Source organism: Sciurus carolinensis, chromosome X (genome assembly GCF_902686445.1).
Source record: "Sciurus carolinensis chromosome X, mSciCar1.2, whole genome shotgun sequence".
Lineage (NCBI taxonomy): Eukaryota > Metazoa > Chordata > Mammalia > Rodentia > Sciuridae > Sciurus > Sciurus carolinensis.
In genome coordinates, this window is record NC_062232.1 from 59,361,078 (window position 1) to 59,378,092 (window position 17,015).

General features: G+C 38.1%; 1 protein-coding gene across 2 annotated transcripts in view; it reads right to left on the reverse strand.

The window, feature by feature from the left end:
* Magt1 (magnesium transporter 1) overlaps window positions 1-11,096 on the reverse strand; it is a 37,636-nt gene extending 26,540 nt beyond the window's left edge. Inside the window, exons 1-2 of one of the 2 annotated variants that reach the window (XM_047537070.1) lie at window positions 10,931-11,096; window positions 31-200 (exon numbers count right to left, since the gene is read on the reverse strand). In XM_047537070.1, the coding sequence (XP_047393026.1) occupies window positions 31-200; window positions 10,931-11,032 (272 nt within the window). In that variant the 5' untranslated portion in view covers window positions 11,033-11,096. The remainder of the gene's footprint in view (window positions 1-30; window positions 201-10,930) is intronic. The other variant, XM_047537069.1, reaches the window with a different exon arrangement.
* Window positions 11,097-17,015: the final 5,919 nt, after the last annotated feature.

The following is a 17,015-nucleotide window of genomic DNA, read 5'->3' on the forward strand; positions in this document are numbered from 1 at the left end:
TTATTTTAATGTGTAGTTGAAAGTTCATACTTGCAAACAACACACTGTCTATGAAGTTGGAGAGCAGTGAACATGACAATAACGGAGTAATTTCTTGGTGGGGCTTTAACAAGGCGACGGAACTTGTCTCCATTCATTCTTATTACAGGTCTTTTATTGGTCCACTCCATCAGCTGACTAACCTTTTCAGATAACACCATCTAAAAAAAAAAGGGAGCAAGCTGTTAATATTTTCAACTTGGCATTTAAAGCTGGAAGTGGTGGCACACGCCTGTAGTCTCAGCTATTCAGGAGACTGAAATGAGAGAGTTGCTTGAGCACAGGAGTTTGAGACCAGCCTGGGCAACATAGTAAGTCCCCATCTCAAACCAAAACAACAGCAAAAAAGTTACTCTAGCTAAGCAACTTACTGAAAGCCAAGACTATCAAGCAGAAGTACACAGAAAATGTTGGAGAACTAAAACCAAAATTGGGTAGTTCAGTGTAATGAAAATTATTTTTAAAATTTATAATTTCATAAGACTTAATCAGATATTACAACTTTGATAAGTTTCTTATTACTTACTAATAAATGAAATAATATAAAATCATAAAGTTTTTCATTTGCCAAATATTGCAAAGAATGTTGAATTAAACCAACTAGCTAATTTCATATAAAATTTTACTTATTTTGAAAAAAGCTACAAAGAATACAGTCTTGAAAATGAAGAATAAAGTGAGAGAAATTACTCGACATGATTTTTTTTACTATAAAGCTACAATAATGAAGAAAACATGGCACTGTTGAAATGATAGACACAAAGGTTAATAGAACAGAATAAAGAACCCCAGAAGTTCGGTGGGGTGGCTCACGCCTGCAATTCCAGTGACTTGGGAGTCTAAGGTAGAAGAAGGATCCTGTTTGAGGTCAGCTGCCAGCTGAGGCAACCTAGGTAGATTCTGTCTCAAAATAAAATATTATAATAAAGGTTGGGGACTTAGCTCAGTGGTAGATCATTTGCATAGCATGTGCAAGGCCCCAGGGTTTGATCCCCAGCCCTGCAAAACAAACAACAACAAAATCACAAAAACAAAACCCAGAAATAGACCTACACAAATATAGCCAACTGATTTCTGTTTGTACAAAGGTGCAAAAGCAACTTAGTATAGAAAGAAGATCCCTTACAGTAAATCATGCAAAAGCAAATGAAAATTCGAGCCAAAGATATGAAATTCTAGTGATATAAAATCATACATAGCTTATATAAAATTAACTTAAAATTGGACAACATAATTTTATATAAGGTATATATGACAACATACTTAAATGTTGTATGGACAACATATTTAAATGTAAAGTTCTAAAACAAGACCATCTATAGAGCAGGAAAAAATATTTTCAGAACATATCTGACAAAGGATTAGTAGCTAGAATATGTGTATTTGTGTATTTTTTAATGATACTGGGGATTGAACCCAGGGGCATTCTACCACTGACATTTCCAGGCTTTTTTATCTTGAGACAGGTTCTCTCTAAGTTGCTGAGGCTGATCTTGAACTCACAATCCTTCTGCCTCAAATCCTGAGTCACTGGAATTACACATGTGCGCTGCAGTTCCTGGTTGCAATATATTTTTTAAAAACCTATAAAACTCAACAGTAGTCAGGCATGGTAGCACATGCCTGTAATCCCAGCTACTCAGGAGGCTGAGGAAGAAGGATTCCTAATTCACAGTCAGCTTCAGCAACTTAGTGAGACCCTGCCTCAAAATGAAAAAGAAAAAGGCTGGGAATGTGGTCTAGGATGTCTTGGTTCAATCTCCAGCAGTACAAAAATCAAAACAAAAGCCCCCCAAAACTCAAACATAAAAAACAAATAATTCAGTTAGAAAATGGGCAAAATACATAAGACATTTCATTAAGGAGGAACTACAGATAGCAAATGAATGGGTGAAAAGATGTACAATGAGAAGCCCTGGGTTCAAAATCTAGCACCGGGGGAAAATAACAGTTCAACATCATCAGCATTACATAAATGCAAATGAGGAACTGAAAGAGACACCTGCTATACAACTGTTACTAAATAATATATAGTGACAATACAAAACAGGAGAGGACATGGAAAAACTGGATGTCAAATACATTGCTGGTGGGGAATGTATTATGTTACAGCCACTCTGGAAAACAGTTTGGCTGTTTCTTTAATAATCAAGCTACTAAAGATATTCTTCATATAATATGGTAGAAATGGTCTGAACTTAGTAAATTGTGACTATTATTTAACCTGTAAAAAGTGATATAATGTCTCTGAACTTAATTTTCTACATTTTTAAAACAAGGACAAAAATTTGTAAAAAAAAAAAAAAAAAGGTATTCTTATCATACAACATAGCAATTGCTATCCTGGGAATTTATCCCAGAGAAATGAAAATTTATGTCTACACACAAATAGAGGTACATTTTGCTTCTTCCTTTTTTAATAGTAAATCATCACAGGGCTGGGGCTATAGCTCAGTGGTAGAGCACTTGCCTCAAACATGTGAGGCACTGGGTTCCATCCTCAGCACCACATAAAAATGAATACAGGGGCTGGGGAGATAGCTCAGTCAGTAGAGTGCTTGCCTTGTAAGCACAAGGTCCTGGGTTCGATCCCCAGCACCCCCCCCAAAAAAAATGAATACAGATTTTTTTAAATACTTTTTTTTTAGTTGTAGATGGGTACAATACCTTTATTGTATTTATTTATTTATTTGTGGTGCTGAGGATTGAACCCAGTGCCTCACATGTGCTAGGCAAGTGCTCTACCACTGAGCCACAACCCCAGACCGAATAAAGATATTTAAAAAATAGTCAATCATCACAAGGCAGTGGAAAAGCAGCATTTTTGGACAAGGTTAATTTCAGTTTGAGATTAAATGCCAACATATTTATTTATCCTTTTCTTCATCTCTATCCTTGTTGTTCAATATTTGCAGAATTATACAGAAGTTAGGTGCATGCCTATAATCCTAGCAACTCCGGAGGCTGAGGCAGGAGAATTGCGAGTTCAAGGCCAGTCTCAGCAACTTGGTGAGCTTCTGTCTCAAAATAAAAAAAAAATAAATAAATAAAAAGACCTGGTGGTAAAGTGCCCTTAGATTCAATCTCCATTACCAAAGGGAAAAAAAAAAGATAGAAACGGATAACGAAATATGGAAGGCGAGAGTCTTGAATCTCAATGTAGATAAATGCTAACTTATGATTTTGCTCTTCTTTACAAGGGTGTCTATAAAGGTCTTGGAAATCATGGAGTGGCTCATCATTCAGAAATATTTAACCACTCACATTTCCCATTACCTACATTTTACTTCTTTACATTCTAAGATACTTTGACATCTGATCCAGTCTAGTCTACTAGCTATTAGACAGCAGAAACACACAATATCTTACCACATATGCATCACTAAGTTAAATGTGTACTGAATTTCTATTTAATGAAATGCAGCTGGATAAAAAGTTGAATAATATTCCGGTGTGTGTGTGTGTGTGTACACACACTTACATACAGGGTTTGCACTTCCCTAAGTGTTGAGCACTTTTTCATATACCTGTTGGCTGTCTTCTTTGTAAAAACGTCTACTCAAGTATTTTGTTCTTTGTTTTCTTTCTGCTGTTGAACTTGGTTTTGTTGTAGTTGTTTCCTTGCCATTAAATTATATGAGTTCCTTATTTAAAAATAAAGAAATGTAGCTGGGAATGGACTGACTTGCATGCATTAGCATAAAAGGAAGAAACAATGACTGTACATATAAACGCCTACGTAGAATCAGAAGGTTTTTTTTCCATTTTAGGAAGAGAATAGTAAACTGGATTCTAAAAATACATGATTTGCCTTTAAACATGTCTGAATTCAGCTAATACTGAAACCAATTTTATTTCCTTAGTACAATTCCATAAGTGATGGGGAAAAATGCATAAAAATTAGTTTTAGCCAGGTATGGTGGTGTATATCTATAGTCCCAGATACCCAGGAGGGTAAGGTGGGTGGAACACTTGAGCCCAGGGGTTTGAGACCAGACTGGGCAATATAGCAAGACCCCATCACAAAAACAAAGTTTTGAAGCAGATACAAAATATTCAGTAAAAGTCACAAAATCAATATGCTACATATGGAAAACCAAATAGACTACAAACTTATAGAGAAATATAGATTCGAAACCTGAAGATAAATAGATATACACTGGAAAGACAGACATAACAAGTAATTGACTTCTCTGACTTTTTTTTTTTTTTTTTGCGGTGCTGGGGATCGAACTCAGGGCCTTGTGCTTGAGAGGCAAGCACTCTACGGACTGAGCTATCTCCCCAGCCCATAACAAGTAATTGAGACTTGTGGAACAATGAAACAAGTAGTTGGTAAAGCCTATGGAAAAGAGCGAACCAGGGAGGTAGATAGGCTAAGAGAGGCAAGTGGTGATCAAGACAACTTCAAGAATCTGCTAGTTCCTCCCAGTTCAGACAGTATTAGTTAACATTTTGAAATATGCATTCTGTATTTTAAAGTCATCATTATTTTTGTTGTATTTTCAAATTAAATTTGATAGTTGCTAGCAAATTCAAACAATTTGGATATTTTACTCACTGTAATAAGAGATCCTATTTGGGCCTATTTGAGAAAAAAAGTGTAAAGTTTTAACAAGTATTTTTATAGATTTGCATATTCCATCTATATTTAACCATACAGATACATAATCATACCAAAAAAATGTGCTTTGAGTAAGTTATAAGTACATACAGTTTTCTTTTCTTTCTTTCTTTTTTCTGGGGGGGAGGTATTGGTCTTTGAACCCAGAGGTGCCTAATCACTGAGCCATATTCCCAGACCTTTTTATATTTATATTTAGAGGCAGGATCTCCCTAAGTTGCTAAGGGCCTCCTGAAGTTGCTGAGGCTGGCTTCGAACTTGCAAACCTCCTGCCTCAGCCTCCCACACAGCTGGGGTAACAGATGTTTGCTACTGCAATATATCTTAAGACCATTTTATCCAGGAAAATATAAAAAATGTATAGCATTCTTCATCCTATGTATTAATACAGTAGAAAGATAATATTTTTGGCTATTCAATCCCCAAATGATTTATCAATAGAAGACAGTAGTTCAAAGGAATTATACCTTCTTTCTAAAAGTTTATAAAGTGGGGTAATCTTCAAAGGACTGCTTAATGCAGTGGCAATTAGGTAAATTTCTGAAAACCAACTGAAAGCAGATCACAACAAAAAACTAATTCTAAACTTTTACAATAAAATTATATGAACAAAGCCTGGAACATGAAAATTATAAGAGCTGGATGTGGTGGCACATGAGCCTGTAATCCCAGCTACTTGGGAGGCTGAGACAGGATGGTTGCTTGAGTTTAGGAGTTTGAGGCCAGCCTTGACAAACATAACAAGAACCTGTCTCAGAAAAGAAAAGAAATGTTCCATTTCTTATTCAGAATAATCAAAAAAATTTTTTTCTTGCAATACTGGGGATTGAACCCAGAGACAATTTACCACTGAGCTACATCCCCAGTCCTTTCTATTTTTGAGATCTGGTCTTGCTAAATTGCTGAGGCTGGCCTGGACCTTGTGATCCTCCTGCATCAGCCTCCTGGGTCACTGGAGTTACAGCAGTGTGCCACCAGTTCAGGCTTACTTCAGAGTTTTAAATTTGCCAGGTGTAGTGATGTATGCCTGTAATTCCAGCAACTCAGTAGGCTGAGGCAGAAGGATTGCAAATTTGACGCCAGCCTCAGCAACTTAGACTTTGTCTCAAAACAAAAATTAAAAAGGGCTGAGGATGTATTTCAGTGGCATAGTTTTCCTGGGTCTCACAATTAATAGATATATATGCAAATAAACAAATAAAATTTAAAAGGGCCGGGGATATAGTTCAGTGCTTTCCGAGCATGTGCAAGGTCCTGGGTTCAATTCCCATTACCAAAAAAATAGAGTAAAGAATGGGGCTGGGGTTGTGGCTCAGCAGTAGAGTGCTCGCCTAGTATGCATGAGGCACTGGGTTCGATCCTCAGCACCACATAAAAATAAATAAAATAAAGGTATTGTGTCCATCTACAACTAAAAATATTTTTTAAAAGTAGAGTACAGGTATATATTATCATTTAAAGCTAAAACTGATTGTTATTCAGATACATTTTGAATTCTAGAAGTAAAAAAGCTAAAGTACCACCAATCTGAATTGTTCTAAAATGTACCTCCCTTTCCTCCAAAACTTCTTTGATCATATCTTTATTCTAGGGTTTATGCATAAAAATTCTTATTCAGACGTTAGAAAATAAAATTCCTGGTTAAACAATCTCCATCCTTAAATTAAGAGTGAGACTGAACAGACCTAGAAAAATAATTGGCAGGTAATTACCGAAGAGACAGTGAGCAAAGAGAGAATTTTTAATCTTTAGATGCCATCTGTTCCAGTCTCAGTTCACCTACTTCTCAGATTCAGATAAAATGTATCACCATCTCCTTTCCTAGATTTTTTCTTGGAGGGTGTCTCAACTTTTTGTTTTGTAACTGCTATTGAATCTGTTTTTCTGTAATGATATCTTCTAAAGACTGCAGGGTTTTGCACCTTTGTCAGTGCTACAGAATGTAGTTTTTCTAATGACAGACTAGTTCTTAAAAAGATGCAGGTGATGGGCTGGGGCTGTAGTTCAGTGGGAGAGCACTTGCCTAGCACATGTGAGGCACTGGGTTCAATCCGCAACACCATATAAAAATAAATAAAATAAAGGTATTGTGTACATTTACAACTAAAAATATTTTTAAAAACATGCAGGTGATTTTATTTTCTGAAATAATCCTCATAAAAAAAGATCACAAAAGAGCAATTGAAAAACATCTTACCACCTGGCGTGATAGTAAAGGCCTGTAATCCCAGTGGCTCAGGAGGCTGAGACAGGAGAATCACAATTTCAAAACCAGCCTCAGTAACTTAGCGAGGTCCTAAACAAATTATCGAGACCCTGCCTCTAAATAATATATAAAAAGGGCTGGGAATGTGGCTCAGTGGTTCAGTGCCTCTGTGTTCAATCCTCAGAACCAAAACCAAAAACATGCTTTTTCATTTCTATCATGCTGCCTCCCTAAGACAACACCAGATTTAAGGACAAACAACTTCCCTTCTACCACTAGGGAAAATAACTCAAAATAAAAATAAAAAGTTACTGCAAAAGAAAACTTCTTTGGCCTAAGAGAGCACAGAGCAGTAGAATGCTCTGGAGGCAGAACAAGAATGGAATCACAGTTCAAGTTCTTATGGTGGTGCTTCTTTGAGCAACCCCTAATCTCTCTTGCTTAGTTTCTGTTGGGACTAATGACACGTTAACCAACTCAGGCTGACTCCTTACTCCCTGGTGAGTGAGCAAGATGAAGGCCTCAAAGGCGGTTTCAATAGTTAATGATGATAAATCGGACCACCATCAGGGATTGGTTAACAACAGTTCCGCGAACGTGATCAGCTCCCGCTTGCCATATAGTCCTATGGGACTCTCACCTGCGTGAACCCCCCCATGCCTTGCTCACCTTTAAGCTAATTGGTTCCCACCTAGCCCACCCTACATAAAAGCTGTGTGATTTCCTCAATAAACGAGATTCCTGATGTGCCTCATGCGCTGACAGACCTCCCCGCTCTAGCGTGTTTCCTTTGCCACCGACACTCATCATCCTGCTTGGCCCTGTATTCTCCTCAGGCAGGCCCTGAGGAGGTACATCGGACCTGGTTGCCTGACAAGGAGCAACAAGTTTCAGTTTCTAAAGAGGTTAATATTTTGTAGTGTTAATTTGAGGATTATTGATATTGCATATAACCATGGTGCCTGGCATGCAGATCAAATAATAAGTCCATGTTCCAGTGAGAACACTGTTAAAAGTATGAGATAAGTATGGTAGCATTCCCTTCAGCAATGGACATGCATGAGGTATCTGAGTGATTTTTTTTTCTGGTGCTGGGGATTGAACCCAGAGACACTTTACCACTGGGCCTACTTCCCCAGTTCTTTTTAGTTTTTGTTTTGAGGTAGTGTTTCACTAAGTTACCCAGATTGTCTTCAAAATTGAAATCTTCCTGCCTCAGTCTCCCAACTAGCTGGGGTTACAGTCATATGCAACCAAGTCAAGCAAGATGCTCACAGTTTAACGGGGAAAACTGGTATAAAAACATTGACAAAATGATATACTGAATTCATGTCAATTCACCTGGTGGGAACCAAGAAAAGTATGGCTGAGGAAGAAGGTATTATTTAAGCTAAGACTTGAGAGTACAAACCCTCAGGTGAATGGTAGGGATAAGGTAAGAGACTCCAGCAGAAGTCCTGCATGTGCAGGCAGGTACTTCAGTAGGACTAGTCCAGGAAGCAGCAGAGCAGAAACTGGCGATAGAGGTCTTTTTTATATCTGCAAAATAGGTTAAAGGGCTTTCAGATTTTTTAACTTAGCACCTCTGGCAGCAGTGTAAAGAATAGGTTAGATAGAGGGTAACCAGGTAAGCAGTTACTGCAATATATTTGCAAGAGCAGTAAGAGTTTGAATAGTGGGCATGAAGGGAAGGGAGTTAGAATCCGATTCATTTTCTAAAAAAATTACTTTGAGGTAAAATTCACATAACTTAAATTTACCACATTAACCATTTTATTTATTTATTTATTTTTTGGTCATCAATGGACCTTTATTTATTTATATGTGGTGCTGAGAATTGAACCCAATGCCTCACACATGCTAGGCAAGCGCTCTACCACTGAGCCACAACCCCAGCCCAAATTAACCATTTTAAAATTAAAAAATCCAGTGTTGCTTCCTTTTGAGAAATAATTTATTTACTGCTGAGCACTTCTGCTTCTAGTTTAGTGAGACAGTAAATTAATAAACATAATTTCACTGGTAGAAACCCCTAACTTGGGGTTGGGGATGTTGCTCAGTGGTAGAACATTTGTTTAACATGCACTAAGGCCCTGGGTTCAAACGTAGTACCAAACAAACAAACCCTTCACCCTTTTATTTAAAATGAGTAAGAGATGGGCGTGATAGGGCACATCTGTAATTCCAGCAGCTCTGGAGGATAGGGAAGGAGGATCTCAAGTTCAAAGCCAGTCTTAGCAACTTGGAAAGGCCCTAAGCATCTTAGCAAGACTCTGTCTCTAAATAAAATATTAAAAAATGAGTTGTGGTTGTGGCTTAGTGGTGAAGTGTCCCTGGGTTCAACCCCCAGTAATGAAGAAGAAGAAAAAAAAAAGAACAAGTGGCTATTGCAGAAATTCAGACAATTCCATAAGGTAAATACTGAGAGCATTTCCCTCAGTAACCATACCAACTGCCCAGAGATAGGGACTGATTACCTTTACATATGCATATACATACACTTACATATATATATGCATATATATTTTTTAAAATAAGAATTCTAGCATATAATATTATGTACTGCTCTCCATCTTGTTTTCCACATAAGAATGGCTTGGGATTCTTCCTAAAAAGCACATAAATTGAGCCCAGTGGCACACATTTGTAATCCCTGAGACTCAGGCGTATGAAGCAGGAGAATTACAAGTACCAGGGTAGCCTCAGAAAATTAGCCAGCAAGGCCCTCAGCAATTTAGTGAGACCCTGTTTCAAAATAAAAATAGCCAGGCACGGTGGCAATTGCCTGTAATCCCACTGGCTCTGTAATACTAGCAGCTGGAGAGGCTGAGGCAGGAAGATCCCAAGTTCAAAGTCAGGCTCCTCAATTTAGCAAGTTCCTAAGCAATTTAACAAGACCCTGTCTCACATTAAAAATAAAAAGGCAGCTGGGTGTAGTGGCGTACACCTGTAATCCCAGAGGCTTGGGAGGCTGAAGCAGGAGGATTCCGAGTTCAAAGCCAGCCTCAGCAATTTAGGGAGACCCTAAGAATTTAGCGAGATTCTGTCTCAAAATAAAACATAAAAAGGGCTTGGGATGTGGCTCAGTGGTTAAACGTCCCTGGGTTCAATCCATAGTATTAAAAAAAAAAAAAATATATATATATATATATATATATAATATATATATAATGTCACAGATATTTCAAAACTCAATGTTAAAATTCATTTGTTGGGATTTTTTGATCGCGAGTAAAGGGTACTGTAACTTCTCCACTTCCTAAAGCTTTTAAATTCCACAAAGAGGGGGTCTTAGTTCTGTTCATATAAGTATATCAAGTGCTTAGAACAGCGTATTGTATGCTTGATAATTTTTGCATTTTTTGAACATTTGGACAGTGTAGTAAATCAAGCCTAATTTCACTCCAGCTAATTTTCACACTCCTGAAATGAAAATGGTACAAAACATTTCTTGCACATGTACAAGGGCGTTACATTTGGGCCAGTGCCCGCCTGTAATCCCAACGAGTCGGTAGACAGAGGTAGGAGGATTACAAGTTTGAGGCTAACCTCAGCAACTTAGTGAGACCATGTCTTAAAAATCAAAGGGTTGGGAATGTAGCTTAGTTGTTAAGCAACTCTGGGTTCAATCCCCAGTACCAAAATAAAAAACAAACAAACAACAACAACAAAAAAAAAAAACAGGAGAAGAAGTAGTTACATTTGCCAATAAGAGAAAGACTTGTATTCTACCCTGTGGTTCTAAAATTGAACTCCCTACCCCCAACACTCGATAGGGCCCAAACTCAAAGAAGTGTCAAAACTTGTAGTTATACACATTCACAGGCCTAGAGAAGCCAGGTTGTAACCTACTCCACCCCACTGTTAGATTACACCCCCAGAAAACAAAGCGTTACAGTTTCTTCTCTCGAGGAGCCTACAATTCTAAAAACGGCGGAATTGAAGACACTAAAAGGCACAGAAACTGGCGGGGAAAGAGGGACAGGAAGGAGTGAACAGATTCTTTCATGCCCCACACATTGGGGGAAAAAAAACCCAATAGCTGAAAGCCGCGTCCTCACCTCCTTTTTTCTTTGAGCAGACGCCGAGGGAATCTCGTAAATGAGCAGCAGCGCCACCGCCATGGTCACAGAGACACACCAAAACCACCTATGGGCTGCCATGTTCGCTTGTCTCCCCCTCCGTAAGCGAAACTTTCCTCTGGCAGGGTCTGAGGGTGGGGCGTGAGAAAAGGCAAGCCGGCCCCTTGCCTTCCCTCATTGGTTCAGCTCAGCCCTGCGGGGCGACCCCTCACATTACGTCACAGTGGGCTGCTGCTAGACGCCCGCTAAAAGACAGTTCGCTTCTAATTGGTCCTCGTTAACCAATAGAAAAAGGCTCATCTGGAAGCTTTTCATTGGTCCGCTAAAAATGATGGCCTGCCCCTTTCATTATGCGTAAAGATGACGCACTTAGCGGCGCTTGAAACATGAAGCACTCATGCGCAGTTGTGAATCGTTGCAGATGAAGTCTAAAATGGCTTGAAGTAGCTAGGACGGGCTCTTCAGACTCATTTAGAAGTCCTCGAAAATCACTTCTTTCGTGTAATATCTACAACAGGACACGTGAATAATAGGCACTTAGTCCCTCATCCTACCTCCCAATTACTTCAAAATGAAAATAAGTAAAAGAAAGCAAAAACAGTATACTTGAGGGAATGTTTTTTTTTTTTTTCTTAGAAAAATAAATGTGAACAGGAGTTTGTTGAACGAAGCAAACGCGTTGTTGTCCTGGAGTATTTTCTGCGTAACAGTGCACGCACGGTTCAGGAGGACTCCCTAGGCTTTACCTTCTTGAGCTCCTCAGTTCCCAAACTGGTCGCCTCCACACTCAAACCAGGTTTCATAGGATTGGAGGGGTTTCTGTTGGGTCAGAGGTAGATAAAATGCCCAACTCTCAAAAATTTTTAAATGGGAAGAGGATCCTAGTTTTAACGTGAAGGTGGCATGCCAGTCCCAAACCCAGACTGATGTGTGTGTTTTCCGACATGGGGCACGAGTTTTTTCTCCTCGCTGTGGCATTTGCTTTGCTTCTTTGGTACATAAGAATTTAGAACTCAAGGGCAGAAAGCAAACCATAGGTTATTGAATATTCATGCCCTAGGTTTTATTCCCAATCTTTAAGGCACTGTGTTTAAATTATCGATTTATCTCTGAATTCCCAGGAGCCCTCAACACTCCGAGGGTTGCGAGCTGCTGCCGCTGCAACCCTGTAAGGTGGTCCCTTCACCATCCCCTTGCGCGACCCTTCCTCACGTTCTCTGGTGGGTCACAGCGCTGCCCGCTCCGCTCCTCGGTGTTTCACTCTCGAGAAGTCTCTGACCTTTGTCAAACTTCTGAGATCCCTCAGGGACTACAAAATTAATTTCTGCAGCTCTGTTCTGAACCAAACAAGAACACAAAGGCAAGCCACCTTGTGGTCCGGACCGCGAAGTGCGACCCCAGAGCATGTTGGCAACACTGCAGAAGGACCTTCGTCTCCGGGCATGGAGTGCGGGTGGACACTGCACCTGGTCCTCGTTCTCTGCTGGATCATAGGGGCCACAGTAATGGTCAGAGGGTGGGCAGTGTCAGGACGTGGGATTGCTGTGCTTTGCAACGCAAGGAGGAGAATGACGATCTTCAAGTCCAGTCTTTTGCTGTTCTAGAAAGTATAGTGGTGATTTGTGGGCAAAGATTGAATTTCAAAATTTTAAAATTTTAAAAAATTACTAAAATTCAACAAAGAATTGTTATTAATTTGAAAAAAAAAAACGTTTATTGAATACCTCTGTGTCCCAGGAACTGTGCCTGGAGCACTAAATAATATTAAAAAAAATTTTTTTAAAGTTTGTGTGTATTCATTGCATTTTTTTCTAGTTTAACTCCTTGATTTACTACTTAAAACACTAACAAGTACTTATAGACAGCAAATGCCTTCTTCTTTATTTATTTTTTTGTTTTGGGGACGGATGCAAAAGTAAGTTTGTAAATAAATTTTTCCCTCTATTTTTTTTTAGCCTAAATGTGACAGAAATTTATTTCTTGTTCAGGTCAAACAATAGATACCTTCCTCCAAAGAGGTTAATGATAAACATTTAAGGAGATGGAAACACTAATCACCCTGATTTTTAAAAGTATTTTTAGTTGTAAATGGACACAATACCTTTGTTTTGTTTATTTAGTTTCTTAATGTGGTGTTGGGGATTGAACCCAGTGCCTCATGAGTGTTAGGCAAGTACTCTACCACTGAGCCACAACCCCAACCCTAATCACCCTGATTTGATCCTTACATACTGTATATGTGAATAAAGTTATCACATTGTTTCTCATAAATATGTGTCAATTAGAAAAAATTAAAGACTATTAGAAAATAAGTTATTCAGAAAAAAAAAGTTATTCAGATACCTAGGGTCCTACCATCTTTTTTTTTTCTAATACTGGGAATTTAACCCAGGGGGACTCAACCACTAAGCCACATCCTCAGCCCTTTTGTATTTTATTTAGAGACCAGATCTCGCTGAGTTGCTTAGGGCCTTGCTAAATTGCTAAGGCTAGTTTTGAACTTGTTCTACTCCTGTCTCAGCATCCCAAGCTGCTGGGATTACAGGTGTACACTACTGTGCCTGGCCCTACCATTTTTTTAATATTTGTTATTTTTAGCTATACATGACAGTAGAATTTTTTTTTGTAATGCTGGGGATTGAACCCAGGGCCTCAAAGCAAGCACCCTACTAACTGAGCTCTATCCCCAGCCCCAGTAGAATGTATTTTGACACATCAGACATACATGGAGTATACCTTCCCATTCTGTGGTTGTACATGACATGCAATTACACTGGTTGTGCTATTCATACATGAACATAGGAAAATAATGTCCAATTCATTCTACTGTTTTTCCCATTCCCATCACCCCTTCTTTCCTCCTATTCCACACTGTCCAATCTGATGAATCTACACACACACATCCCTTGTGAGTTAGCATCCACGTATCAGAGAGAACATTTGACTTTGTTTTTCTGGGGCTGGTTTATTTCACTTAGCATGTTATTCTCCAGTTCCATCCATTTACTGGCAAATGCCATAATTTCATTCTTCCTCATGGTTGAATAATATTCCATTGTGTATATGCACCACAACACTTTTCCACTTTTTAAATCATAGATTTAAAAATCTATGTAGTTGTAGATTTCATTAGACAACAATTCTCCCATTTAAAAATTATGAAAACTGGGATGATTTCACTAGAGAAGAAAAACACAAGCAAAATAAAATCGATCTATTTGTCATTTGGAATTTTTTTTGTGTGTGTGGCTCTGGGGATCAAAACCAGGGCCTGCCTTGTGTGTACTAAATATGTGCTCTACTATGCAGCTACACCTCTAGGCCTGTAAACTTAAAATTATGGGGATGACTCAGTGATAAGCAAGTACTTAGCATGTGCAAGTCCCTGGGATCAATTCCCAGTACTAAAATATAAAATAAAAATGAAGACTAAATAATTTTTTTTAATTTTTACAGACTGCATTTTGATTCATGGTACACAAATGGGGTACAACTTTTCATTTCTATGGATGTACACAATGTAGATTCACACCATTCATGTAATCACACATATACATATGGTAATATGGTCTGTTTCATTCTACTATCTTTCTGTCCTCCACCCCCTTCCACCCCCTTCCACCCCATTTTCCTCTACACCTTCCAAAGTTCCTTCATTCTTCTCTTCCCCCTGCCAACCCCCCTCATTATATACTGTCATGCACTTATCAGAGAAAACATTCAGGCTTTGGTTTTTTGGGCTTGGCCTATTTCACTTAACATGATATTAACCAACTTTATCCATTCACCAGCAAATGCCATAATTTTATTCTTCTTTATGACTGAGTAATATTCCATTATGTATATATACCACAGTTTCTTTATCCATTTGTCAATTGAAGGGCATCTAGGTTGGCTCCACGATCTAGCTATTGTGAATTGAGTTGCTATGAACATTGATGTGGCTGCATCACTGTAGTATGCTTATTTTAAGTCATTTGGGTATAAACCGTGGAGTAGGATAGCTGAGTCAAAAGGTGGGTCCATTCCAAGCTTTCTGAGGAATCTCCATACTGCTTTCCAAAGTGGCTGCACCAATTTGCAACTCCACCAGCAATGTATGAGTGTGCCTTTTTCTCCACATCCATGCCAATACTTATTATTGCTCCTGTTCTTGATAGTAACCATTCTAATTGGAGTTTGATGAAATCTTAGGGTGGTTTTGATTTGAATTTCTCTAATTACTAGAGATGATGAGCACTTTTTCATTTATTTGTTGATCACCTGTATATCTTCTTCTGTGAAGTGTCTGCCCAGTTCCTTGGTCCATTTATTGATTGGGTTCTTTGTATTTTGGGTGTGAAGTTTTTCAAGTGCTCTATAAAATTTGGAGATGAGTGCTCTGTCTGAAGTGTGTGTGGAAAAGATTTTCTTCCACTCTGTAGGCTTTCTTTTCACATTATTGATTGTTTCCTGTGCTGAGAAAACTTTTTAGTTTGAATCTATCCCATTTGTTGATTCTTGCTTTTATTTCTTGTGCTATGGGGGTCTTGTTAAGGAAGTCTGGTCCTAAGCCAACATGATGGCGATTTGGGCCCACTTTTTCTTCTATTTGGTGAAGGGTCTGAGGTCTAATTCCTAGATCCTTGATCCATTTTGAGTTGAGTTTTATACAGGGTGAGAGATAGGGGTTTAATTTCATTTTACTGCATATGGATTTCCAGTTTTGCCAGCACCATTTGTTGAAGAGGCTATCATTTCTCCATTGTAAGTTTTTGGCACCTTTGTCTAGTATGAGAAAATTGTATTTTTGTGGGTATGTCTCCATGTCTTCTATCCTGTAGCATTGGTCTGCCTGTCTATTTTGGTGCTAATACCATGCCATTTTTGTTATTATTGCTTTATAGTAGAGTTTAAGGTCTGGTATTGTGATACCTCCTGTAACACTCTTCCCGCCCAGGATTGCTTTGGCTATTCTGGGTCTTTTGTTCTTTCAGATGAATTTCATGATTACTTTTTATGTTTCTATGAGAAATGTCATAGAGATTTTAATTGGAATTGTATTGAATCTGTATAGCACCTTTGGAAGTATGGCCATTTTGCCAATATTAATTCTGCCTATCCAAGAACATGGGAGATCTTTCCATCTTCTAAGGTCTTCCTCAATTTCTTTCTTCAATGTTTTGTAGTTTTAATTGTAGTGATCTTTAACCTCTTTGATTAGATTGATTCCCAAGTATTTTATTTTTTTTTTTTTGAGGCTATTGTGAACAGAGTTGTTTTCCTCATTTCCCTTTCAGATGTTTCATTACTTATGTATAAAAATGCTTTAGATTTATGCGTGTTGATTTTATAGCCTGCTATTTTGCTGAATTCATTTATGAGATCTAGAAGTTTTCTGGAGTAAAGAGTAAATTTTTAAAGTTTAAAAGCATATCCATCTATCATATTGACAATATCCTAAAGTTTGACAGTATGCGCTGTCAGCAAAGCTGTGGGGGGTGGAAACAGGATCCCTACACATTGCTGGTGGGAATGCAAAGTGGTGCAACATCTATGAAGTGTTATTTGACAATACTGAACAAAACTGCCAATGAATTTAATGTTGATTCATCAATCCCACTTCTTGGAATCTAGCCTGCAGAGATATAGCCAACAAGATGAAATATATGTGCACAGTTATTCATTTCAACATTATTTGTATTTGCAATATTCTTGAAAAAACATAAATGTTCAAACCTATGTTATCGTTTGAATATACTATGACACATATATACCAGGGAGCATTTTGCATCTATAAAAAAGGAATGAGGAAGACCTATATAATTTCATAATGAATTTTGTGCTATATTGGTGTACAAAAAAGGGGAAAACAAATTCTATATGATTTACTCATTTTTGCAAAAGGAAACATAGAAACTAATGAAATTAGTTACCTGCAGGCGATAGAGGAAGTGAAGTGGAACAGTTGGAAAGGGAATGCATTTCTTTAAGTACACCAGTTTGTACAGTTTGACTTTTGGAATAATGTTAATATTTTAAATTTATAAAACATAGCTTGGTGTGATGGTACACATCTGTAATC